Source organism: Pipra filicauda, unplaced genomic scaffold (genome assembly GCF_003945595.2).
Source record: "Pipra filicauda isolate LSUMZ 115617 unplaced genomic scaffold, ASM394559v2 scaffold116_size3395265_pilon, whole genome shotgun sequence".
NCBI classification, from domain to species: Eukaryota; Metazoa; Chordata; class Aves; order Passeriformes; family Pipridae; genus Pipra; species Pipra filicauda.
In genome coordinates this window covers 2,227,851-2,254,990 of record NW_024103618.1, presented here as the reverse complement: position 1 = coordinate 2,254,990, position 27,140 = coordinate 2,227,851, and the positions used below count along the sequence as shown (strand labels likewise).

Here is a 27,140-nt window from a genome sequence, read left to right as displayed (position 1 = left end):
GCCACGCTGCCGCTGCGTGCCTGGAAGGCGGTTTTATTCCCGGCTACCTTGATGATACCGGCCTTCTTAACGGCAGCGGCCAGTCCTGCTCTCGCCGGGGGCGCGAAGGCTTCTTTGGGCCGCGCTCCTGCCAGGCAAGCCGGGCGGCACGGAGCGGGGGGCCGGGGCGCTGCCCGGGGCGAGCGAGGTCGCGGTACCGGTGCCGGAGCCGGCGGGGCGGCCCGGGGGGGGCGGTGCCCCGGGGCGCTCTCGGGGGCGGGACCGGCCGCTGCCTCGGCCTATGGCGGCCACGGGAAGCGGGCGAGCGCGGCCAATCGGAGTCTCGGCTCGCCCCTAGCGGGCTGGCGATTGGTCGGGACGCAGGGCGGGGGCGGGTCCGGGGGCGGGCCGGGCTCTCGGGAGCCAACGGGGCGGGAGCAAGGGGGCGGTGCCGCGTGAGTGCCGCGCGCCTGCCCCAGTGAGCGCGGGCTCGGGCGGGGCGGCGCGTGCCAATGGGGCGGCGGGGGGGGCGGGAGCGCCGCGCCGGGACGTCGAGGAGCCGTAGGGGAGCGGCGGCGGAGGGATAAAGCCGGCGGGGGATGTCGGTGGTGCGAGTCGCTCACCGGCTCCCAGCAGGGTCGCTCTGAAGGCGGGGGGGGAGACGCAGCCGCGCTGGGGAGGAGGAGTGGCGCCCGGGGCTGCGGCAGCTTCCACCGGCGGGAGAGGTGAGGCAGCGGACCTGGGACCCGGTCGTGGCTGATCGGGGGGAGGAGGGGGGTGCTCTGCCCCGACGGGGACGGAGCCCGCGGGTTGTGCTGTGCGGCTCCAGGCGCTGGCTCGGCCCCGGCCCGCGCCGCTTTGTTTACGGCGGGGACGGGAGGGAGGGAGGGGAAGGAAGGGAGGGCAGCGTGTGGCCGGGCGGCCCTACCCGCCGCCACCGCGGAGGGACGCGCAGGACAGAGGTGAGGAGGGGCCGGCGGTGCTGCGTGCGGTCGGCACCTGGCGGCCGGCCCCCCGCCGGGCTCCGGCCCTGTTGCCTCAGGGACACGAAGGCTCCCCCAGCCCCTCCGCGGCCCGCGCCCCGTCTTCTCCCGCCCTCTTCCGCCTCTTTCTCCCTGGCTGCGGCCCCGCCCGTGCGTGCCCAGCCTTCGCAGCCGGCGGCCCCCGGAGCTCTCGGGATGGGCGCGGCGCTCGCACGGCCCCGCGGGCCGAGCGGAAAGCGGCGGCCGCCGCCGGGCTCGTCCCGCCCCGCCCCTCGTCCGCACCCGCCCGGCCGGCCCCGGCCGCCCCCCGCGGCAGCGGGTCCGCGCAGCCGCCGGGGCAGCCTCCGCCGCGGGGGATGGCAGCGCTGGGAACGGGCCAGGCCGGCCGGGAATGGCGGGACGGAGCGGGGAGGGTGGCACGGAGCCGGGCTTTGTTCCCGGCCCCGCCCCGCCGGCGGGTGCCGGGGGGCTCCGACGGAGAAACGTGTGCCCCGGCTCCGGGTGGGAAGGGCGGTGCGGGCGGACAGCGACGCCCCCGGCTGCCTCTCCCGCCCGCCGCGCAGCTGTCCCGCTCCCTCGCCTTTGGGTGAAACTTGGGATTTCGGAGCGGCAAAGTAAGAGACGCGTGTGTGCGCCCTGCGCTTGGTGTATAGTGCCTCGCTGAAGGAGTCGCTCTCAGATGTTCTTAGGACGAAGGTTGGCTTTTATAGTTCTTGAAGCGTCACATGGACGTACTAACGTGGCTATAAGTATTGGAGGGGCTTAATTCGTTTTCTCCTCTCCGCTTCCATGTGTATGTTTCTAGTATTTTGGTAATGTGATAATTTTTATTACTCAGTGAGCAATTAATTTTTGTGTTTTGACTAGAAATCACTGGGTTGGCAATCGGGGTAGCTCTAGGTCAGACATCCTAAGGAATCAGATGGAAAACATAAAAAACCCCCCAAAACTCAACAAAACCCCAAATATTTTGGTGGCTGCTCATACCGAGTGAGTTACAAAAGCAGTTTACTGATACAGTTTTAAGGAATAGTAAGAAAATCTGGAGATGAGGTAGCAAGAATGTAACCTGGACTTCCTTCAGAACTACAAATCAGAAATCAACGTTAGGAAAGAAATATACTAAACCGGAAAGCAAGTTCTTCTTCAGTCCTTTGTGCACTGCCTATCTCCCAGGCGCAGTCTTCATGGAGTGAGAAAGACTTGGATGGTCAGCCACTTTCCTGTAAATGCAGACCCGAAAGAGCAAGGTGTTTATATGTTACTGAGGCATTAGGTGAAGAGCCCACTTCTTGGCAGGAACAAGAGATATGAAGCATATAGAGTACTGTGGTAAAGAAGATGATTTGGTGATTGAGTGTTGGGTAACGTTTCTTAAGTATTTCCTCAATGTGTTGTTTCCTCGGTAGGGTGTTTCACTTGCTTTGCTTCTGTGTTGTTACTGTCATGCTGAGGATATGTGCTGAATACTTCAGAATCTCTGTGGAAGATTGTTGACCAAGTGCTGTGAAACCACACACTGATTCTTATCTTGTGACACTACTGCAGGAAGGAAACAAACCCCTCGGTAAAAATTGTGTTGCAGGTTTAGTAAGTCACGTATTTAAAGATGAGAATGACGCTCTCTGTGTCAAAAACTTCCTTTATCTGTGGTTTGTAGAGGTCCTTAGTGGTACTTGATGGTGGTTGTCAGTAGACAACTGACTTCCCTGGGCAAACTGCTGCTGTGAATGGCTCCTTATTTATATTCCAAAATTGATTTGCTTAAAACCTGTGCTTACTTCTCTGGAAGTGGTTTCCTTGGAGCAGAGCAGCGGTGTGTTGCTTTGGGATGTTGTAGAAAACTGTTGCTGAACTTCATTTCAAAGGAAAAGTTGTTTAATTCTTCTGTGGCGTTAGTTAAGGTAAAGTTGGAATATTAAAGTAATTCTGTTTCTGTTTGGCTGGCCTAAGTGAACCAAAGCATGGTGATAGCTGGTTCTCATGTAATAGCATGGTTCCTTTGAGGAGGGAAGTTGGAGTGTTGCAGAGCTCAAGAGTGGTCCTCACATGTTTATTTCACTGTGGATATTTGTCTTTCTAATTTGGGGGGATAAAATTAATTGGTATGCTGAAAGTTTTTGCTAACACAATCGAGAACATGCTGTCTGTATTTACTTTTTCTAAGAACTTAAGAAGATTATAATTCCCTCCAGTGGCTATGCATCAAGGAAAACAACTTGGAAAAGAACACATTCTGCATCAAGCAGGAGTTACTTATTTTATATCTAGCTTTGTATTTCAGGGGGCTTTGTCTTGATCATCTTGCCTAGTGATGACCCCTTCATTATTGTGTAAGGGACCAAAAGACCGTTTTACTTTTTTTTTGTCCGAGTTCCTTAAGAGGCATATAGACAAACCTTCCACTTCAGTGGACTTCCATAATACAGAACATGGGTGTCTGATATGCTCCCTCTGTCTTAGAGTGCCATGAGCTTTTAGCAGTTTTTGTCTATATTTAAGCTTTAGGTTAACAGAAACTATAGGTGTCATGTGCACATAATGTCAGAGGAAGGACCTATGGGTTATGTGAGTTACTGTGACAAAAATGAGGATAATAGTTCAGGGTTTGTGACCTGTATCTGTAGTCACTGGCCTGCCTTACCAGTAGGAAATTCAATGTAGCTTATCCCTCAGAGGGAGAGCAGCTGGCCTAGCACACAGCCTGGCTGTTGTTTACTGCTTTGTACTGCTTCTGCATGCTCGCACCCAAACAACTTTGAGCCTTTACAACTTCAGTATCTGTAATAATCCTCCCAGGAACAACAGTGGACTGGAGAAGTGTTGCAATGTTAGGAGGTTTTAGGATTCAGCGTTTTCTTGTCTGGTCTTGCTCTAAAACCCGGTAAACTTAAGTAATAGACAGCCAGACTGACTCAGAAAGGGTTGCTTCTGAGCTTTTATATTGACTAAAAAAGCAGTTCTTTCTAGTATTTAGCTTGCTTATCTTCAGTGTTTGACAGTGAAGTGTCCTAAGTATGTATGTACTGCCATATAGCTCTGTCTCTTCTAAGACAAGTGTTGTCCTTCCTTCCTTCCTTCCTCTCCTCCCCTCCCCCAAATCTATTATAATCCCTAATTCCCTCTGACATGAACACCTCCCAGGAAGAATAACAAAATACAGTCTCAGATAGCAAGTGTCCAATACTGTCACTGGAAGGTGTCAGAAAGGAAAAAATCCTCTCGAGCTAGTTGAACAACAGTGTTTGCTCTTGACATGGCTTCAGTTTTGAGGGATTTTTGTGTTTATCCCTAGTTCTTCCTAGTGACTAATGTTTGCATGCAAAAATAGAAGAGGAACAAATATTAAAAACAAATCCAAACCAAACTTCTAAAGTTGAGTTTGAGGTTCTCTGAAATGTCTAAATATTTGGTCTGATACGATGGCCTAGTGCCCAGAAGCTTTTGCTGTAAGCTTTGGGGGTTTCATGGTTTGTTCTTTACACGGGTATTCTATGGGTATTCTTGCCCTTGTCACCAGCTCTAACGTGAATTGTTTCTTGCATTTAGTGACGATAGTCAAAGCTGAGCTGTGTGAAGTTCGCACAGACCTTGGCACAGGAGGACCCTTCTTTTGCTGTTCCAGCTGCTGCTTTGGCAGGTGGTCCATACAGGTGTTAGAGAACCTTACGTTTCAAGAGCTGGGGCTGGGTTAGCCTGAAATAGCTGACTTTTCATTAGAGTCTGTAGCAATAGGCTTGGGACTACTGACATGCCTCTTGAGTGGTGCAGCTGGTCAGTTTGGAGTTAGTGTGGTGACCTGTTTTCTTCTTTTGCCCTCTTTTTTGGAAAATGGGAGAAGACCTTTTTCTCCCCTCCTTTTTTTAATTTTTTTTAATTGAAGTTACATGAGATGGTGATGATAATAAAACCAGTTTTGTGTCTTTTGTCAGCTAGCTGTTGGAAGAGTACTTCAAAGTTAAGTAAGCGATACTTTCAGGAGTATTTGTAATTTTTCGGTTGTATGCTAAAGCAGTTTATGTCAGCGGCAGTTGCCAACATTATTTTTTATTTTAGGTAACAATTCTTTTTCATGTTTTTTTTTTTTTCCCTTATCTTCAGTGTGTTTTTAGAGAGTAGTAGTATAATTTTGCTAAACCAGCTAAACTAGACTGTTTCTTGCTTGGGTGAGATATTTCCTGTTCATCTGATCATCCAAAAATCTCATCGTTGCCTTCTTTCATATATGAAATATGCATGCTTTTTAGCATGCATTGACCAGATTTGCGTCAAGTATTCCAGAGACAGTTACAGTGGGATTTTATAAAGGTCTTTTAATACTCTGGTAGATATATCTTGCTGGTAAACCTTAGGATCCTGCTTTCTTTCCTTAGTCCTCTCAAGGTTTCTCTGCTTTGCGTATCCATAAACTGCAGCTTATAACAAAAAATATGACTGCTCAAGTATGTTACATTAAGTGGGGAGAGACGCTGTAGGTTAAATGCAGCATTAGGAAGTATCACTGTTTCCAACAGTCCTTGGGCCTACTGTAGTTCAGGTCACAGTAAATGATGTTAATTGTACTTGTGTAGAAAATATTCAAGGAGCTCAAAGATACCTCAGCAGTGTGTGAATAAGCAATGGAGAAGAGCAGAATGAAAACCTGCATTTGCTAAAAAGATCCCTGTGAGATTATGGGTAAGACCTGCCTTGCAACTTGCAACCCCATTTGTTTAGCCTTTCACAGAAAACTTAATGCTGTTGATCTTTTACTGCTTGTTTTTTGTAGTAGTTTCAAAGGCAACAATTGTGTAGGTTTTGCCAGCCCTATGCAGTTAAGTTTGTTTGTTTGGAGTAACTGAATATAATGTTGGATATGTTTATAAAATAAGAACTGGGGAGAGTGGTGAAAACTACAAATAATTTTGTTGTACTTGATCCAGAAGATAAGGCTCTAGTAATTCAGTGTGGGAGACTGTTAAAAGAGAATAGAAGAAGTGTAATGAATTAAAAAAAGTGAAGGAATATTTATACCATAAACCTTGAAAATGTTATGATAAAACAAGGTCTCAGGAATTCACATTTGAAGCTGATATTGCAAAGACTGACTTTGTTGTCCTGTTTTGCAAAATGAAGAAGCATCTTCTTTTGTAAATGCCATGTCCTTGGTCCTTAAGGGGACTTGGAGTTATCAGTAGACCTGGACAAAGGCTGATTCTCTGCAGAGGTGTTAGCATGGAAGATAGGTTGCAGTGTTCCAAGTCATTTTTATCTGTCTTGCATGAGAATAATCCTTATCAACACCACTTCTGTTCTTGTGCTAAATCAGAAAGAACTGTTAGGGTTGTGCCTGTGGCAGCTGAACATTTTGACATTGACAGAATTTTCATGATCTTAAATTGAACTAATCTAATCTACCACTAATGCTGATTATGTTAATAAAAAGATTGTTGTAGGCAAAAATGCTAAGATTTCTACCTCTGTAGATATCATCCAAAAAACTATATCCAAAAAGCTGAATAATCACTGCCTTGTGCACTGTGACTGGCCAGTTTATTCCCTGGGATTTAGTGATGAGTAGTTGCTGGTCCTGTGATGGCAGTGACTCACGGAGCTCCTGAGGATACCCCACATCAGCTTATAAAGAGAAGGAGCTGGGAATGACTGCACTTATTCTTGGGAGGAGTAGCAGTTTATGTAGGGCTCCCTGACACCTTCACTTGGATATAGCAAGCCTGTTTCTCTGTTTCTTGACACAGAGGTTACGAAGTTCCTTCAGTTTAGACCTCACCTCTGCCTCCCCATTTGAAACTACTTGGTGGTAGATATTGCATATAAAATTGGGGGATGAGAGATATTTCTTCAGATGGAGTTGATACGTGTGTGTGTGTGTGTGTGTGTATTTATATATTTACATGTACCTACTTGCAAAATTAATGGGTGAATAGCTATAGAATAGCTGGTTAGAAATGGTAGATAGCAAGCATGGGAACAGAAAGTTAGGTAAATAGAATAAATAGAACAAGCTTTTGGGGCAGGAATCTGAGAGTTTTTACCTATATGTTTCTTCAACACTTTTGTATACTTTTGGGCATTTGCTGTATTAGGGAAAAATGAACCTTACTTAAAAGCATTTAAGAACACTTGTTCTTAAATGTCATGATCAGGCTTTGATATTATAGTCTGTTATTCAAAATCTGTAAACAAACTATCAGTTAGGCACAGATTATACTTGTATTTTTGTGGAAGTGAGGTAAATTGTGTGCGACTGATTCAATCCAATTTGAAGCCCAACCTTCTGTCTCCTGGGAGGATATCTAAAGAAGGTACTGCATAGTGAGTTCCATGTTATGCTGTAGTGCAAGTGTTGTTCTCGTCTTTGTTTTTAAATTAAGAATAAATTATCGTTTTCAAGTATTTCCTAGTCTCCATAATTTTAAAGTAGCTTTTATTGCTGTGTGACTCCAGGTAAATGATGCAGGTGTTCCAAGTTTAGGAATTGGCATATGTTAGGGACACAAGTAATTTTGAATTTAGCAGATGGCTCTTTGAAAACTACTTTGTAATTGTTACGGAAGAGTAGAATGCATAGGAGAAAACGCTAGGGCTTTCATAATGTTTTGTGTCTAGAAACAAGAATAATGTTTCAACTACTTTTCTGTTTATCTTATTGTTATGCTGGAGAATGCACTGGCCTCATCTGAACTTCTGTTAAAGTAAAGCAGCAAGTTAATATCTCAGCCTGTGTAAATACAGATGCTATGAGCTCTTCAGGTTAAATGCTGTTTAAGAAAAAAGAATGGGTAGAGATGGTCTGCAAGTACAACAAAGTCCGTCCCCATTCTGATTGTTGTATTTAAAAAGCAATTGGCATTACTGTCTTTTATATAGCATTTGTATTCTATTTCCAGAGGCCAGAGATTATTGCACTAGGTTGGGATATATCACTTTAAATATGCTTTTCTGGAACTGCTTGAGTAGATAAGAAATCTGCTAACTGATGTTATACTTGCTATATTGTACATTATCAATGTTATACTTCATTGTTGTCTGGTCAGCACGTTTGAAGAAGTACTAGTGTTTTATATATGGGACCTGAGTTTAACCTCTATTGAAGATGCTTTGAGGGGAGGAAGTGGGGAAAACAGCTTCCTGCTTTGTTCAAGGGAGTAAAGTGGTGTGGCTTTTTTGGGGGGTTGGGGGAGAGGGGAGGTAGTATTTATTTATTTAATCCATGTAGACTGTGGTATTGAATGTGCATAAAGTTCATGTTTGTTCCTCCTAATGTTATATAATAGCTAAGAAGAATTTTGCCACATTTTTCTTTTTCTTTGTACAGACACAGTAACAGAACTGTCAGTGTTTTATAGTTTTTGGCACTTTTTAAGAAAGAGAATGTATTTTGAGCTTTATCAGTCTGTTGGGGAGGAAAAGTTGTACACGAGCTGTTGGTTATTTTTCATTCAGTAGTTTCAAGTGCTTGAAACTGAGATGCTGATCTCCAAAAACTGATGGAATAACAAAGGATGTTTGGTTTTGGTTTCACGCTTATAGGTTGATTTTTAGTTTAGCTGTGCTTGCAATTTATTTTGTAAAAGGGGAAAAAATGAGTTTAAGTTTCTAAAGCCATTTGGCATTTTTTGCATTTTCTCAGTTTTTGTTGTGGTGGTGGTGCAGAGGTCAGAGTTTGAGGCTTCTTGCATACCCTGCTCACTCATGGAAGTTCTCACTTTTTTTTTGCTGAAATTTTGTTAAGGTAGATATGATGAACGATGCTGTTCAGATCAATGCAAACTCCCTAGAAGCATTATTGTGTTTTACTGTTGCAGGCAGCAGTGCATTTGAGGAAGGTGATGGTTGTTGCTCTTGATTAAGGTCTGCTGTTTTCCCTTCCTTGTGCATATGAAATAAGAAGGCACAGGTGATGATAAATGTCTAGAAGACATAAGATTAGGCAAGCTGAAGTCTTATTTTCATTTTTTCCCTTGGAAATACTTGTGTGCCAGCACAAATTTTTAAATACTACACAGACCTAGTTTCAGCTGTTTTCCTGGTAGAAGCAACATCTCTTCCAGGTAGCTCGAACATCTGGATTGCTTACAACCTCTGATGCTAACAGGAGGAGAGAGCTGTAATTTCTTGGTTCTCTGCAGATTGGACACTCCTATTTTGCAGTTTCTTGAAAAGCAGCACAGAAATACTTTCTCTCAGATTAGTAGTCCCAATTTATAGTTGGTGTAATACAAAATAGCTAGGGTCACTTTTTGAGGGGCCCAGAATAATTGGTTCTGTACTACAGCTGAGGAAACATTCCTCTAAATCAACAGTCAGAAAATAGCAGAGGTAAAGGAGTGATCAGAGGGCATTAGCGTTGAGGAAAGGTGTAATTGCATCACTGGTTTCTGAAGGCAGTGGGTTCCTTGTCCTGTGGCACTAGTAAAGGCAATTTTTCTCAAGAGACTCATTTGAGAAACTGAAAAGGTCTTAGGCCTAGATGGAAATACCCACTCTGCTCTGGTAAAAACACAGTTTGAATTTTGAGTATATTTCTAGTACTCTGAAATGAGATTCTAAAAGATAAAACCTTGTAGTAAAGATTTAAAGAACAAGCAGGTTTTGTGGCCATGGTCCAATGTACATGCTTTGGGATTCACTTACTTTTCTTAGTCCCTCTTCATGCTAACTAAGGAAAAGAGAATTCAAATAACCCATTTTTAAGTTTGAGTTATCTTGGTCAAATTACTATATGTTTGGTGCCAAGCCCTCCTCTGAATTTTATCTTGCAAGTCCTTCTCCACTACAAATGGGAGTCTTTTCAATTGAACTTTGTTAGTTTGTAAATGGAGAGCTTTTTGTAATTCTTGGGAGGAGAAAATGTTGAACCAGTGAAACAAATGTAGTTCTCACGTGCAGGTGGTTGGCTGTATTCCAAAGTTTTGGTATGACAGAGATATGCAGTTGTTTTTTCTTTTCCCATGAATCCTCTTAGGTGATCTTGATCTGCCTTGTGAGTTAACTCATTTCCATATCAGTTATGTAAAAACTGAACCCACATCAATTTAATGCTCATGATCTATGCATCTTCCACTTGCAATATTTGTGTTCAATGAAGTTCTTCCTGCACAAGCCCTGCAAAGACTTGCTTTTTGCATTAGTGACCCTTGTGTTTCTCCTGTTTATGATTTTTGTGGTTCCCCCTATTTAATTGATCAGCAGCCACCCAGCCTCACTAGTTGTGTCGATAGTGGAGTGCAAAAGGCTGTGTTTCAGTAACGAGATGGTTGGTGAAATTAGGAAAATAGTGCATGACTACTGTGTTCTTGACAGCATTTAGTAACACTCAGTTCCTCATGTACCATATTTAGTTTGTGGTGTTGATTATTGTTATATTATTAATATACCTAATACTGTTACTGAAGCAAAAGAACCAAATTGTTACTAAAAATCTTCTGTACCAAGCTGTACCAAGCTTCAGTAAGGAAAGGGGGCAAATTTGGGTATCAGTAACCTGGAAAGCTTCATTCCCCATTTTATTCTTATGAAATCCAATTTTGTGAGGTAGGTAGCATGGAAACACCACTTCTAGCAGTCGGCTAAGACTATTAGGATTTTTCTTTCTTTTGAAGTATCATCTTATTAAGTCTTTTGGGTCAATAATTATGAAAAAGGCCCTAATCTAGTGTGTTGTACATATCTTAAATGCAGGTGCTTACACTTTGATTTCCTGCAGCATTAGTTTTAATCCCTATCCCTGAAGTTTCTGGAAATGATCTGCTGTACCATGTCTCCTATGCTTACCAATGGCGTAAAATGTGCTGAACTGGAGCATCTAATTGCTGCTCAAAAAGTAAAGTTCAGTTCAGTCTTGCATAGTAGGCAGCATTATAGCAGCTACTCTGTGAATATAATACATCAACTTGAATGTAATTGAGATAAAAATGCTCTTTTAAACACCCCCTCAAAAAAGTTCATGTGGTGAAAGGTACATATGCTGTTACTTTATCAGGTTTGAGGTTGTTTGGATTTTTAGTTGTGTTTTCCAATTCAGGATGTTAGAGGAGTTCTGATTTTTTTTTTTTTTCAGGTATGAAAATTTAGACGTAGCAACAGTGTTTTTTGAACTATTTTTTGAACCTTATGATAGCAGACCTCTTTTACTTCTAACTTTATGTATTTTTTTTCATGTTCTGCCTCTTACACTTTCATAAGTCTTTCATAGGGGGGAACCCCAAACACCAAGCCTCCACCTGTGTGATACCTTTGACTTCAAACCTGATAAGGTATAGTTACATTTTAACTTCTTGTCAGCTGCAACTAGGAAATGAAGCCCAGTGAACCAGCAAAACGCTGTAATTTACTGTAAGCTTCACTTGTGTCTGTTGGAGACTTTTGACCTTATTGCTACCTTTGCTGATACCTTACTTTTCCAGTAGTCAGAGTTAATCTGATCAGATTGATTCAGTGGGATTCCTCAAGTTGTATTCAAATACAACTCTAGTTGTACTTGAAGTTCTGGACAGCAGCTGCATTTTAAAGTTCGTTATTGCTCATTATGTGCCACCAAAACTCTTGAGCACCTCGAGTGGGTTTTCATGTGCGTCCCACCCCCTGGGTTCTTTCCGAACACCCTGCCAGCTGAAGTGACAGGATCTTCCTGAAGCTTGGACAGCCAAGTCAGTTTTCAACTTAATTTTATGTCCTCCATTAAGCAGCTGGGCTGTTGGGTGGTGTGTTGGGATGGGAAGGGGGAGATTCAGTCTGGTGGGGTGGAGAAGGAAGCTGTGGTTGTATGTGCTTGCTCAGAAGGCAGCAAGCAGGGAAGCCTGTAAACTGAATGGATTATGTATCTATGAAAGTATGTTTTGCTTAAGATAGTGAGCTAAAATGTCAGCATACTCCAGGGTGGATTTCTCTTTGGGTATTCTTTCAGTTTTATGGAGGGTAATATGTCATGGATTTGATTTTGTTGAAGTGCTGTTCACAGTGAGTGTACTTGGGGGGAGGAGTTAAAAGGACAACTGACACACACTTTGTGGATGTAAGGTTTGGCATGAATTGATTTAAACTACTGCTTACCTTTTCTAAAAAAGGGCAAAAAGAAGAGAAAAAAGTGAACAGTACAATTTATTGATGTAGGTAGGATGAAAGGCCATATGTTTCTGCTGCTCAGAAAGCAATATTGACTTGCCCTAATTGTCCGAAGAGGTAAAAACGATGCTCACTTGATGCACTGCACTGTCAATTGCACTAACTGCAGAAAACAGTTGATATTTTTGTGAAAGAGTTACGAAATTTAACAGTTAAAATTCAGTCAGAATTTTATCTACCTTTAAACATTTCCATTTGTAACTGGTCAAATCTTTAAAACACTTGACTTGCTTTTTCAAGGAATTTTGTAATATGTTCCCAATTTATATATAAACATCAGCTTGCATTCTATTTGCAGAAGTTTATATAATTTCTTTGCTTGTCTCAGAAGTCCCACTTTTAAGCTTTCTTTCATATCTTAAAATCTTCAGGATGTGGCTTTTTACTTTTAGATTGCACTTATGTGGGTCTCTCTTTTGTATTTTTGGAAACACTAATTAAGAAGTAGAACAAATTGTACATAAAAGAATTGGTGATGATTGAATGGTTCACACATCCTTAAAGGAAACTAGTACATTTGTATTGCATCAGAGCACTGATAAAGTCATGTTGGATGTACCAGGCTTTTTTTACATACCTGGAATTGTTCAGGCTATGAATTTTAAAAAGAAGAAAAAAAATTTTCCCATATAAACTAGCTGATCTGATGTGGTGGATTACTGCTGCACGTTGAAACTTGAGTAGTGAAAAGTGCTTGATCTGCCTTCAGGGTGGAATTAAAAATACTAAAGTGCTTTTGCTATAGTTTGGTGCTATAGGAGAGCAAAACCAGACTGCTGCTTAGGCAAGTTGTGGCAAGTATGTCACTTGCATACATACTTCTGTTGTGAAGGAATCTCCAGAAGTTCTCAAGGCTTTGTTAGGGAGACACAGCTGAAATATTATTTGTTTCTTTTTCTAACCACATCCTTGTGCTAACTGAGCAGAGAAAAAAAAAAAGTACAAACCAAGAAAAATCGCAAAAGAACTATGTAAAAGGACTAATATAAAAAAAATTATTTAGGATGACTTGCATCTGAGAGTGATTATAAATACGATTAATAAAAATGTTTGTAATTAAAGTGCAACTAGAATGAAAATAAATAATGGACACACAGAATATGCTGAGCGTGGGAAAGTGTTATTTTGATGTCAATTTTAATTTTTCTTTTATGGGGAAGAAATCATTAAGAATCATTAGCTTCTGAACAGAACAGCAATTCTGAAGACACATGTAACAGATTTTTATTGTGTATAAGTTTTCAATGAAAAATTCAGAATTCTAAAGCATTTGGAAAATGTTGACTTCTCTATGGAGTAAATATCTAAGGTTTGACTGTTTTTTTTTCACTTTCTTTTCAGAGTTCTGTACTTCATTTGTTTGTACTGTGTTTGGAGACCTTTCTCCAGTATTTGCCTACATACCAGCCCACTTGTAGCTGTTTACCTCTAGTTGTCTGCTATCACATCTCTAAGCACCGGTTGGACTCCGGGAAAATGTCTTGATGGATCCATCCTAAGTGTGATATGCGAACAGCTCTCCTCAGTGGTTAACAATGGCTTCTAAGTGGTAAGATCTTTTCCACAATACTGTCATAAATAGATTTTCACGTACCTTTTCCCGTTTTTGCTTAGGTCTTTGTTATCTAGATTGCACTGTTAAGACACTTTGAACTACTGCTTCAGATATCGATTACCTGAATAGAAGACTGTCTGTATTTTGTTAAATCAAATAATATTTGATTTAACACAGTGTAGTAAGTGACCTTGGCCAAAAGTGAATGTCTAAGGAAGAGGTTAAGAACAGGGCAAATAGCCTCCCAGTCATCTGCAGCCTGGGGACTTCCAAAGCCAGTGTGGTTTCTGAACATTTAGTAAATCTCGAATTGTACACTTAGTAATTGTTTTGTATAATTTCTGTATGTTCAACAATTCTCTCAGGTTTCTTTCACGAGCTTCAGTGCTCGGAGCGAATCGGAATCAGCGGGAGCAGAGCCCTCCCTCCTTTGGGATGTGCGGGCGGGCGTCTGCACTCTGCTCCCTTGTGGGTGAAGCCCGGTACTGCAGTTCATTAGCAAAGGCAGCCATAGAATCATGGAAAGGTTTGGGTTGGAAGGGACCTTAAAGATCACCCAGTCCCTTAGTCAGCGTTCTAATTCCTAAGTCAATGCCTTATATAGATGCTTTTTTCTTTGCTGCTTTTCACATAAGGATTCCAGTAGGAAATAGATATGCACTGATGTCAAGCACAGGGCAACTATTGACGATTAAAGCACTTTTGAGCTGAAATGAGTATGGATAGATCCAACCAACATCCAAACTGTCCATCAGAAGTAATGTAATGCACTGCTCTTCTATAGGCAAATAGTAAAACTGATAGACTGTACTTCTTTTTGGCCTTTGAGAACAGAGAGTACGTTGATGTGGCAGGAGGAAAATATTGATGTGCAGTAGTTTATATGGTGTTTGCTACGTGGACTTCAGTATTCAAGACATTTTTAAATTAATTATATATTTTATATTATTACTTTATAGAATGTAATAGAATATTTTATGTTCTATTATCATCTAGTTGTCATTAGTAATTAGAATATTATACATTCTATAATATTTTCTCATAGCTCTGGCTTTCCTTTATTTTGTAGTGTTGTATGTGTTCTTTACAGGAGAAGTATATAATAAAATAGAATCTGAATATATGTTAAGATCTGCCATTGAATCATCTCCAGTGTATCATATATATTGTTTGCCTCTGTCACTGATTTTCATTTCTAATTATATAACATGCTGACTTGCTTCACTGTAGTTTGTTAGAATTTTATACCGTAATTATTTTTGTTCTGATGTATGTATTCTTTCTCTCACAAGTTAATAAATTTGTTGCATGGAAGTTTACTTTGAACCTCCATATCTTTCTATTGCTCAAGGCAGGCAAATACATTTTTTTAGCATTAGAGTAGGGACTCCAAATCTATCTTTTAAATGAAATAGAAAAATGGAGACAGAGAGTTTGAGGACAGTATAATTTTTTACTGTAAGCTGTTCTCCTGTGGAGGCTTATCATGCTTTGGACAACTCTAGTTCTACCTCACTTTAAAAGTTTTTAGAGATTATTTGTGTTTCTACGTGTCTGTATGTTTATATAGAAAATGTGCTCCAGTTACAAACATCAAATATTTAAGGTTGAATTATGTAGGTTTTCCTTATTGGGAACAAGGCTGTTCAGTGCTAATCTAGTTTTTGGAATACTTCTCAGTAATTATTGTACTTTCTGTACTTCCTGCTAAACGTTTAAAAGGCAATCAGGTAGTAGGTTTAAAACACATATTATTAGCATTGGGTCCATAGCTTTTGTATCTATTGTCTGTCTTCTGTATTAAAAGCCTACTGTGTTTTGTGTGGGCAATAAACATGTTTGGGGGTTTTTTGGTGTGGCATTTTTTTTTCCCCTCCTGCTTCAGCAAGAAGTAAAGACAAGGCATCTGTCAGGGTGTATTTTCCTGTCAAAGAATGCAGAGCAAGTTTTATCTCAAGTGCTTTCCTTCAAAAATATGTGTGATAAGGAAAAATAGTATATAGCTGGGAAAATGTGCCAACTGCCATTCTTCTGTGTTGCTCATTTACTCCCTGGAATTAGTTCCCTAATCAGCCTCGTTGCTCAGGACTTTGTCGAGTCAGATCTTGAAAACCTTACATACCTTCTCTGTAAAATTGTCTGGAGCATCCATTATGCTAAAAAGCATATTTCTATCTGTAAATGCAATTGCTGAACAGTATTCAGAACAATTAATGTGCCTGTCAATACTTGACAAGCATTTTTGCAAGTGTAGCACATAAGTTTGGGTAATTTTTTTCCAGCATAAGTAAGGAAATAAAGGACCATCAAGAGTAGAAAAGTGTGGTGGGGTTTTTTATTTATTTATTTATTTTAAATTTTCCTTGTTCTTATTCTTTCTTTTTCTTCTCCTTAAATAATCATTTAGGATTAAAGCAGTACTTGGTACTCATGACCCTGGTCAGCAGTTTCATTAGCTATGTCTATTTAAATTGTAAAATGGATATTTCAAAACTAAATGGAAACATTTAAGTTCTTTGCTTATTACAAAGTTTCTATTAAGGTATAGCTCAGTGGGATTCAGTGACTTTTAAGAGGGCTTTTTGTGGGCTTTTTTTCCCCCACCTCCTGCTTCATGTGGACATTAGTTCTCACTCTGAAGCCTGAATAGAGAGGGATGTTTCTGCTGAAGAGCTTTGAAGACCATACCTAATTGTAGTGACAAATGACTTGCAGAATGCCTCACTCAATGCCTTGTTTTTCAAATAATCTGGAACATCTGAGACACATCTACCAAAAAAACCTCCAGAAGATGAAAATACTAATAGGGACACAGAAGACCTGCTTAATCTGTGAAGTGGGAAAGCTGTGTGTGTCAGACCAGAGGAGAAAAAATCTGTTGAACCTGTCTGGTAGAATTTACCTTTGGCAGGATTCTTAGGACTTTGTGCTACTTCTGTCTAGAAGGTCATGGGTTTTGTTTTTGTTTTTTGTTTGTTTGGGGCTCTTCTAGGCAACATTCAACATGCATAAAATTTCTGTTTTCAACATTTTTTAAAGCTTTTTCTTTTTGAACTTTTTGGTGTGAAGAAACAGCTAGGTATCTTGACAATGAATGATAAATTTTAATTTGATAAATATTTGTTACCATATTTTTTTTAATGTAATCCACTTCTATATTAAACATAATATACAAGGCATTTCCAGTGGTGTTTTTTAACACCTAAAATGAAATACATTTGGCCTTCAAAGGGGCTAGACCTGTTGTGGATTTCTTTTAGGAGTCTCTCTATGCATCAGCAGGGAGGTGGTGGAGAAAGAAACTCTGTATGCTAAGTAATTTTGCTTTTGGTTAACATTGCACTATTACAGCTCTTTATATCTATCTATATATAGAGAGAGACATACACACACAGCTCTCTGTATCTGTATGTGTCTTAAATCTTATTTTTAATGCTCTTTTTGATCAGACAGCTATTATACTACTGGTTGCAGAGATATTGCTGTTCTCCATTTGCAGCCAGCAACTATTTACGTGAAAGCAATTCACTTGGAGAAGTGCTTAATTTAAAAGAAAGTGACTTATTCATCAAGGTTTAGAGTAACTGCACAAGTTAAAAGCCTGTATTACAGTTTAAATATATGATATATAATGAAATGGAAACCAGAAGTCTTTAGGGAACTGGACAATGCTTATCCCTTGGCTCGTAACTAGTGAAAACACTGTATGTCTTTAAACAAAACAAGTACTTCAAAGACCAGGAGACAATAATAGGCATTTTTTTCAGAGATTTGGGTGAAGCACAAGTGATGCAGCTAGTTCTGATATCTCCTACGTAGCTGCAGAGCTTTCCTGTGGAAACTCTCTGTAAATTCCCCTCCCTTGTGCCTCTGCCCAGCCTGGCTTAATATATCCTGCCTCACTTGGCCCAGGGCACTTTCCATGTACAGTGTACCACTGGTTGTGAAGTTCTTGCTTCTGCTATCCTTAACTCCTCCTCAGTAAAGTTCTGGCTCAGAAATGCCTTATGAAGTGCAGCAAGGCTCACTTCTGATCCAGACCTGATCCTTTGATTTGAGCCACATGCTAAAGAATGTAAGTATTCAGTCTAAAATGTACAGCAGAGTCAAGGAAGGACTAACAGTGTTGTGCGAGGAGAGGAGCCCTCTCTTCTAGGTGCACTTCGCTACTATTCTTAATTTTAACCATATTTCATTGGCTCTTCTGTGTGAGTGATGAAAGCTAATCCTGGCGTGGACAAAATGACAGTCTTGACACCACTGTGTATTTACATTTGTAGACAGTCTGCTGGCTTGAAACAATTTTACTGTAAGCTGACCTGTGTGTGTTAAAAATGTGCATATAACTTTTTCTTCAGAGACTTCTTTTCCTCTTTAACACACCATTAGCTTGAAAAGAATGGATTATTTTTAAAATTAATGATTAAGAAATTGAAACCAGTAGAGTTGGATTTTTTGCCTTTTTCGAAAGGTGGAAGTAATTCTGGCCTTTGAAAGTTTTTGTTTTTTTTTTTGAAAAATAATCCTCCTGTCTTGCTCTATTACAATTATTAGTCTTTTATTATTAAAAGTCACAAGTGAAGAAAGCACTTCTGTAATCTTTCTGTTCTCATCAGATGACTGGAGCATCAAATTTTCTTTAAATAAAGGAATTCTTTGCCTTTCTTGGTGATCATGTTCACCTTGGTCTTTAAATTTCAGTGGCTTCCTCTTTCTGCTCTTCAGTGGCAGGTTATTTTTTTTTTTCTTCTTGCTTCTAATACTAACAGGCTTAACCTCTCCTTCAGATATGTGTAATACAGCAGTTCTCTTCCAAATCTAAATAAGGAATTTTTTCACAAATATTTTATAATGCATGCTAATCTCACATACATTTCTTCTGGTGTTAGAAATTGGAATAAGCTTTTTAATCTGATGAGTTCAATTTACATCACTGCTATTTTGTCTTAATCTCTGCTTTTAAAATTATCATTCATGTCTGTCTGTTCTATAGATCCACCTTAATTTGTGGTACTTGAGAAGAACTACTAATACAGGGAGGTGCTCTTTGAGCTTTTCTGTTGCCCCAGGTGACTGTCAGAATGCCTGAGCAGTGGAGCTTGTGTGTAGAAGCAGTAATTTTGCCTCGACTGCTGTCTTTTAAAGGAAAGTGTTCGCTTGCCTTCTGAAGCTGCACAGTCAGTGTGCTGTGCGTTTCTTGTTTCTTTTTTTAATTTTATTTATTTGTGGTGGTCTTATTTACCTTTCTGCAATTTTAAAAGCTTCACTGTGATAATATGACTATATTTAGCAAGCAAACCTGCGTGGGTGTGCATAAGTACGTAAATGTTCCAAATAGCATAAAAATGGAAGTTTTCTCTTGGGTGGCTCAACAATTTGTGAGGTTAGGCTCATTCCTGTTTCTATGTATTTGCTTACTTAGTGACTTTGATGTACTGGAGGAGCTGTAATTCTACCAGAGCATTTAGCATCTGTGTTTGTTTATTTGCTAATAATAAAAAATTGTTGGGTTTTAAACTTATTTTTCCTTTTTTTCTTTCCTGCTTACTAGAAACATTTTTGGACCTTAATTTAGTACCGAACTTAGTTGGACTTGTTTCATCTCAAGTATGTTGCAGCATTCCAAATAGGAAGATTAAACAAGATTTCATCCAACATCTTACACTGGAAGTTAGAACTTCCTCTCCTGTGCTCAAAGCCCTGTAACCAGACCTTGCCAAACCTAAATTATATCTATTCTCTTTCCTTTATAGAAATTATAAAAGTGCAAATTCCCTGCCTTTTTTTTTTTTTCAGGTTTTTTTTTTTTTTTTTTACTAGGTTGAGTTTAAATTTGTACTTTTCTTTTTTTGCCATGCATATAAACTTTCTGTGGCCACATTTCAAAAACTTTATTAATTTTGAAAGGGAATAACTAAAATAGATGAGAGTGGATGAATGCTATGTAAACCAAGACAGAACCTGTATTTAATGTAGATGTTGAGAAGTTTTTCATTGATGTTGAGATAATGTAGATGTTGAGAAGTTTTCAATGAAAAACTGAGCTTATGCTGTGAACTTGGTAAATGTGGTTGTTTTTTTAATAATAGAAGCTACGGAGAAAAGACACAATGAAAAAAGGATGGTAGTTTCCACAGGTCAGTAACATTTTAAACATGCCCGCCTTGTATAAAATTTAAGCACTAAACTAAGATTAGGTCAGGCTTGGTAAGGGAAGCAAGATAAAACATGCTGTATGTGCTTTTAGGATTGGAATGAAGGTTATTTTGAACAGGGCTTTCCCATGCCATTTGACTTTTATGCTTTGGGCATGATTTTAAAAGTTGACCATTCAAACACAAATTCTTCTACAGAGGTCTACTTTCATGTAGTGTGAGAGAAACTCTTTAACAGAAACAGTGACAGTGGCTGTGAAAACCATCAACTAAATAGGCCAAATATTGTTTAAGAAGTGTATGCTGAAGCACTGTCCTTGAGTAATTCTGGAAATGTATGTGTGTGCTTGGTCTCTGGTTATCACTTACTATCTGTGTTCTGATTGTTCTATGCATTAATGCTTGGCAATTCTTTTTCTGTAAAGCACTTAAAAAGCTTTTGATAAAGGTTTTCAGGTCTCAACTCCTTAGAGATCCAATTTCATAGCAGTGTTGCCATTGCTGTTCTGGTTTACTGGAAGCTGTTCCACAGACTCTTTGGTTTTGAAATGTTGTTTATTTTAATGCCCTTTGCATGGAGATATCAACATCATAATTGTCATCATTCACTTTGATCATTTTGTAAGGGAAAAAAATCTGGCCACTTTGTTATGAGATTGTGTAATGACGTCTTCTCTTGGTGTTTCTTCTTGCATGGAAATGGGTATGATTCAGGTTATGTGCTGCTGCAAGTTCTTATTTGAAGAAAAATCCACCAGTGGGAGAAATTCATAGGTTTGGAGGATCTTGTGGGATATATCAGTACTTGGAACAGGCAAGAAGTTAGCAACAGGAAGCCCAGATCCTTATCCCGACTGAGGATTGTAGAAGTTGTGGGATAGACAATACCTTGATCTTCTCAGGAACTCCTAATGAGTTCAGGAAAGCATGTATTCTTGCATGCAAGTTCAAGATAAGAACAGTTAAAACTTAATATATAAATGGTAAAAATTTTGGGGCTTTTTTATTAAACAGAATAATATTGTATTCAGTCAGTGAACATAACGGTTCCTGTTCAGCTGCTGATGGGTATATTTTGATGCTTCATTTCTACTTATATTTCACTTCTGCTAATGCTGAATAATTAGAGCCAAGCTCTGAAAAACTCAAATCACTGCAGAAATCCTCAGTCTTCCAAAGAAAAAGCCCCCACAACTTGCTAAAAAAGGATCTCCTGCCCCCCCTACACAGCAAATACCGCTTAAGTGATGGAAAGAAAAGCAAAACTTTTTACCAAGAGCTGCCAGTTGTTAGTTTCATTTCTCAGGAGACAGCTAGACTTCCTCTAAGAAAAGCATAGGGACAACCAAAACTATTTGCATGTTCACATTAAAGAAGCAATAAAATGAAACTATAGAAAGATTAAATTACTTAGCTTTAAAGTATTTAGTATACAAAATAAGAGCTACAAGGGGTTTACACTGACTTAGAGATAGTTTGTTGCAAAATTGTATGTTGCTTTGTCCCTGCTTATACTGGTCCTTAGGTTTTTTCCTGTGAAACTACATTAATTGAACTGAACCAAGAAAACCATTAATTCCAAGTAGCTTGGGAATTAACTGTAATGTATGAGTTGAAGTTATATGTAAGATAGCCTCTTACCTTGAATATATTTTAGAAGTTTGAAACTTTCTGACATGCAAAGTTAATTCCTTTAAATATATTCCTTACAAGTGGCTACTGCAAACTGCTAAAAGGTGAGATGACACCACAAAATGACAAATTAACTGTTTTCTCCCTGTGCACGTGTTTTTCTAGGTTATGTTGTTTGCTCAGTTTTCTGTATTTAAAAGATACATGTGAGTGTTATTGTTCTAAAGCAAAAAAGCCTGCCATTTAAAAGAAATGTAGCATATACAGAAGAAGAAATGGGATTTGTCTTCCCTATCTCAGCAGTCTTTTGTGTGAAATTATGATAATGTCCTGCTAATTGGCTAGCAGGTATAACACAGGTGTCCAGTATCTGTGTTACCTCTCATGAGTTTAATGCAGGTGTGTGAACTTATACTTCCAGACTGGATTGAAGGTTCAATTTCTAACTATTGGAAGAGGAATAATTTTGATGTGTTGTTTTGTCCTACCAATGTGGTCCGGTTGCTGAGAACCTGGGAGAAAACACAGGTTCTGTGTGCCAACAGATGTGCCTCACTATAGCAGTGTTTATCTAAATGGGGAGATTGTAGAATCGTTCAGGTTGGAAAAGACCTTTAAATCATCAAGTTCAGAAGGTTTGCAGTGTGAACTTCTACCTTGCTGGCACAGGAACGCCTCCAGCTGCCTTCTCTGCCGGCGGGGTCATACCAGTGGTTGTCGAGGAACACACTGAGCACAGGTAGCTCAGTGTGCAGCTGCGGGTTGAGCTCTGGGGGGACAGGAGCCCGAGGCAAGAGGCTGTGAACTCCTGACTCTTCGCATAACGAAGGGCACGAGGACCTCTGGTGAGCCATACACTCAAAGACACAGCAGGAGCCGAGGGCTCAGCTGGAAAACCCCAGATTAGACTGTGAGGCTGTAAAAGTTCCGGGTCTCTCCTCGGAGGCCCCAGCTCCAGCTGTTATTTTGTGATTTAGTTATTTGGACCATGATTAAATTGTTTTAAGGATCTGGACTCCGTGGTCTGATACTCTGCTATGGAAAACCTGGGGTCGAGCCCTAAGGAAGCCTGATCTGACAGTGTGAGTGTGGGGTGTGTAGCTCCGAAGGGGCCTTAGTCCCAGCTCAGGTGGTGCGAGAGTGAGCGCCGGAGTATAAGCTCCTGGATGGTCCAAGAGAGAAGTTTCCCTAGCGCGGCTGTGCCAGGGAACACGTGTTCCCACCATGCCAACCAGGCTAGCCTGAACTTGTCTTCTGTCCGTGCTGCAGGGGTCCGTGAAGTCGGACGCAGTTCCCTTTTCTCCTGTGCCAGGGCCGTCTGTGCGGCACCGACAGGCGCATCCCTGTTGACTCCGGCTCGCCGGGCTGGGCCGGGAGCTCGGGAGCTGGGGGAGGACGAGGAGGGTGGGGGGCGCGGCCTGGCCCCGCCGCCGGGCGGGGGCGCTGCGGGCAAAGCTGCGGAGCCGGGCGGGGGGCGCGGGGCTCCCCCTCAGAACCTCGGCATTCCCTTCCGGCACAGCGATCCGGGCAAGCCCAGAGGGCACCGCGCTTCCTCCCGGCCTCCGAGCCCCCGGGATCTGTTCTGTCATCCTATACGTTAGATATAAAGGAAGACTTTGCCCTCTCTCCGGCAGCAGGTAGGGCTGGGCTGGGCTGGCGTTGCTCTGGCGGCGTGGGGTAGTTGAAGAAACAACCTGCTACAAAGCTGCAGGTTTCCAGTGCACGCTTGGTCGGGAAGAGGCTTGTCAAAGGATGCATTGTTTATGGTAGGCTATAGGGCATCTAAGCTGTCTTCTAAAATTGTACTTCCCAGTATGTTGTCAGGTTTGTAATTGTCTTTTAGTATTGTTATTACTAATTTTGCGAATTCTAAGAATTCCCTAGACGTGAATTTCAAGTGACTTGCAAGTCGCTCCCTCTCACGTGGATCTTTCTTTCACTGATTGTCTTCTGTTTTTTAAGCGTTTCTCATTCTTGGGATGTTCCTTCATCAGCAGGTTCACTTGCTTCAGTGGAATTCCCATGTAGGTGCTCTTCCTATGCACCCCTGTCAAACACCTTGGCTGTTTGTGTCCTGAAAGATCTAACCCAAAGAGTCAGTGCTCTGAGAAGTGCTGTTACCCTGTGATCACTCCCTGGGTCTCCCAGTGTGGTATTTCTGCATGTTTCATGATCTGTTTGTAATCCCTTATGATGCGAAGTCCTGCTAATGTGGATTCCCGTTAGTGAGAGATGTGGAGCTCAGACATTATGTTGCACAGCAAGTGGTATAAACATCAAGAACTGTGGCAAGGGAAGCCTGAATGACCTCAGCAGGCACTTCAGTGCAAAATCAGTCCACCTTTGAGTGTAACAGAAGTGAAATACACGTAGAAAGACATCAAAGGACTTACTGTAATGCAAATAATAATCCTATATAAGAGCAAGTCTCCTATTTTTTTCTATTTAGAGGTTCCAGAATAACTGTTAAAATTATTCAAATAAGTCTTTTTGTAGCCTGTTCTATTTAGTTTAAAGATGACTTTAGATATAACAATTGTAAGACTTCTCATGTTTTCTCCTGACAAATTATCTGTAAAACTTGCTCAGATTATATAAAAACCATAACTGTACACTGAATTGTGTAAGAAGATGCTAAGAGTAAGTGTGAAGGAGGAGTGGATGTGAAATGACATAGGCAAAAACATAAGCCTTGTATCTTGGCTTCATTTTTTACAAAATGCTGTTTTCGTAGAATCTAATGAAGTATGGAAGTCCTGGAGTTGGCCCCCATCCATCCATATACAAATATATACATATATATCCCCAACTGTCTTCTGTAGAAAACTTCTTGATGTCCTTCTCTTAAAAGTCAAACAAAAGCCATCGTGAAGGAAAAATCAGTCAAAAGCTTTGTGATACAGCCGTGTTGTTTAAGCTTTATTAGTTTATAAAGTTTAATCTTGAAATATAATCATGTATATGGAGAAAGGTTTTTATTCCTTGCTTGTAGTTTTTTTGTATATCCTATTACTTGAAAGGCTGCTAAGTTTTCTCATTTAAAAAAGTATAGTTTAAACCCTTAATTTTTTTTAAATTCATGGCTAATTCACATATGCTACATGTTGTGTAAAAACTCACACCTTATGCATTTAATGCAAGTGATACATGGGGTACTTACACTTCACCTGTCAACTCCACCCTGTGTCCACATGCGTAATAAAACCTTCATAGTGTGGTTAAGAGCACTTGTTTGAGCCTTTCAGAATGTATTTGTTAGGTACAAAGCAAAATATCTTACTACCCCATCTTTGCAAACCGTAGTTTGGCAGGTGGATGGCTGGAGCATTCTCATTCTCACAGAAGCATCTGAATTTTTCTCTTGTTCCCAAATGCTAGAAACTGCAAAGTAGGTTTGTGGCAAGATTTCAAGGGCAAAAAAAGAAATTGTATTGAAAAAATAATGCTATTATGAATAAATGATTGCTTGAACTTGTAATAACTTATGATCTTTTATAATCACAAATTGTCTTTGTGATATCTTTATTATTTGTTCTGAAAACTCATAAAGCACTTTTCTTCTGTGTAACTCTTTTTGTATTAGTGGGAAAAATACTGTGAATGAAATCATTATAGGGAGAATTTTCTGCTTGATCTCTCTGTAGGAAGTAATATTCTAGCAATGTGCCTTATGATAAGGTCAGAATTTTTTATTCATCTACAGTGACAAAATTGTGTAGATATTTATTCATTTACAAGTGGACTATGGACTGACTTGAACATTGGGGGATTTTAATGCAGTTTTGAATAGAAAAGCTATCCTATTTTATCAGTCTGTGTAGAACTTGAAAAATGTCTTTGGTGGCAACTTTAGTGAACTTCTTCAAGTTGTGGCATTCTGAACCACAGACATGACAGAGTAAGACTGATAACTTAATGCAGTTGAGTAGCCCCTTGTAAGCACTGAACTACTGAAACTCTGAGATCTGAAACAGGTTATTCTGGTTTTTTTCTTTTTAAGACCTGGACAACAGTAATGAATTTCAGATTAAATACCTTCTTTTAAGGACTGTATATAGTATGTATGCTTCATGTGTAGCTTGGATAATTATGTTGAATGCTTTCAGCAATGCCTTGGACACCGAGCTGCTTTCATAAAAATAACAGATGCATGTAGGCTGCCACTCACCTGTTGAGTATTGGTGGATTTCCTCTAAGTCTACCAGCTTTGGTGGCAAATGAGGTGGGAATTCTGTCTGTATTCTGGTATTCTGTCTGTGAATCTCCACTCCAACTCTTGTAAATAAAAGAATACTTAAACTGAAAAATGATACATATTCTATTCCCAATTGTAGAAAGCCTTAAGGAATGCTCCTCTATGCTAATATATCCCTTTTTTTTTCCTTCATGAACTCTCTGCTCTATATGCAAGGCATCTTTCTTAATGTCTTCTTTAAGCTAAATATAAAACAATGCTTAAACTTCCCCAAATAAAAAGCTCTGCTAAACCAGGCACATAAGGAGAAGTAACCCTAGGGATAAAGTGGATGTTTGGACAAAAATTGACAGGTTATTTCTGTACTTGTAGTTTTCTGGAAGATGGTGTGAGTATTTTAAGTGGTAAAAATAGCATCAGAGTCTCTACAAAACAAAACTTCATAGAAGACAGAATATCTTAGTAGTTAAAACTACGTGAGAATGCAAATGGTGATGTTAGAAGCTTTGTTAAGCTGGCATATAGACATTCTGAGTGATAAGTGTAATCTTTCAAATACAGATGAATACTGTACACTTCATGAAAATTAAGAGCTATTGAACTCTGACAGATAGGAATTTGAAAATGTGTTGTGAATTTTCTTAGTGCTTAAAACGTTGCGGTGCTAAATACAGTTTCTTCTAGGCGTGCAGAGTTTAGCATACATTGGTTAATATATAGACTTGTTGTTGTTTGGTTTTCTTATCAGTCCACACAGTTAGACGTCTTTAAAATCTGCCTTGGAGCAGCTGGCTGCCAGCTGACATGCTGGTGTTGGCACCACCCAGGTTTAACGTGACATCACTAGAAGTTCTACCTCTGTGCTCAAGGAAGTTGATGTGGGAGCCACGCTCTAATGTGGAGCTAAACTGCTAAATTTAGTTAAATGCTGAGAACACAGGGCATGTGAAAAATGGAATTCCTGAAAAAAATTGTTCCAACTGTTGTTTCTGGTGATGTAGTTCCGAGTGTTGGGAGTACTGCCCATGAAAGCTCTCCAAGGCTATTGAAGATGAGACGTGTCAGACTGTTTTCATTGGGGCAGACAATAGATGAAGACGAAGAGACACATGTTTTACATCCTGATTACAGTATGTATCCATGTCATCAACCTGGTAAAAACTGATCTCTAATATTTTTCTTCCAATCATGATTATTTTGCTAAATTGACAAATTTGGTTAAAAAAGCACCTTTTTTATCGGAGTTACTATGATAGTGGCATCTTTAACTTTAGAACTGTTTTATTGTTGTCACACTGTAATTTGTTAGTGACTTATTTGGAAGTAATTTTACAGGATTTCTAATGTTCTCCATGTCTTTGCATTCCTGTGTGACTTTTTTTCCTCTTTTTGGGATAAGAATTTCTGTTAAAGTTTTTAAACTATAATGTAGCTAAGATTAGGCACTAAGACTTGTCTAGACAGAAGAGTGCTACACAGAGATCTGTGACTGCAGTGCAGGGTGTGAGTTTTGT

The 27,140-nt window shown here is 40.4% G+C and overlaps 2 protein-coding genes across 8 annotated transcripts in view; one reads left to right on the top strand and one right to left on the bottom strand.

Moving 5' to 3' along the window:
• Window positions 1-841: 841 nt before the first annotated feature.
• Window positions 842-22,285, bottom strand: LOC120324001 (translation initiation factor IF-2-like). Its single transcript, XM_039385223.1, has 3 exons — window positions 22,088-22,285; window positions 12,018-12,022; window positions 842-1,646 (listed from the first exon to the last, which is right to left on the bottom strand). The coding sequence occupies exons 1-3, from the start codon at window positions 22,283-22,285 to the stop codon at window positions 842-844; spliced, it is 1,008 nt and encodes a 335-aa protein (XP_039241157.1).
• A 4,451-nt stretch (window positions 22,286-26,736) lies between these two features.
• Window positions 26,737-27,140, top strand: part of FRYL (FRY like transcription coactivator) — a 135,817-nt gene continuing 135,413 nt past the window's right edge. For all 7 annotated transcript variants that reach the window (XM_039385094.1, XM_039385096.1, XM_039385082.1 and 4 more), the window contains exon 1: window positions 26,737-26,756. The gene's annotated coding sequence lies outside the window, so the exon portion shown is untranslated. The remainder of the gene's footprint in view (window positions 26,757-27,140) is intronic.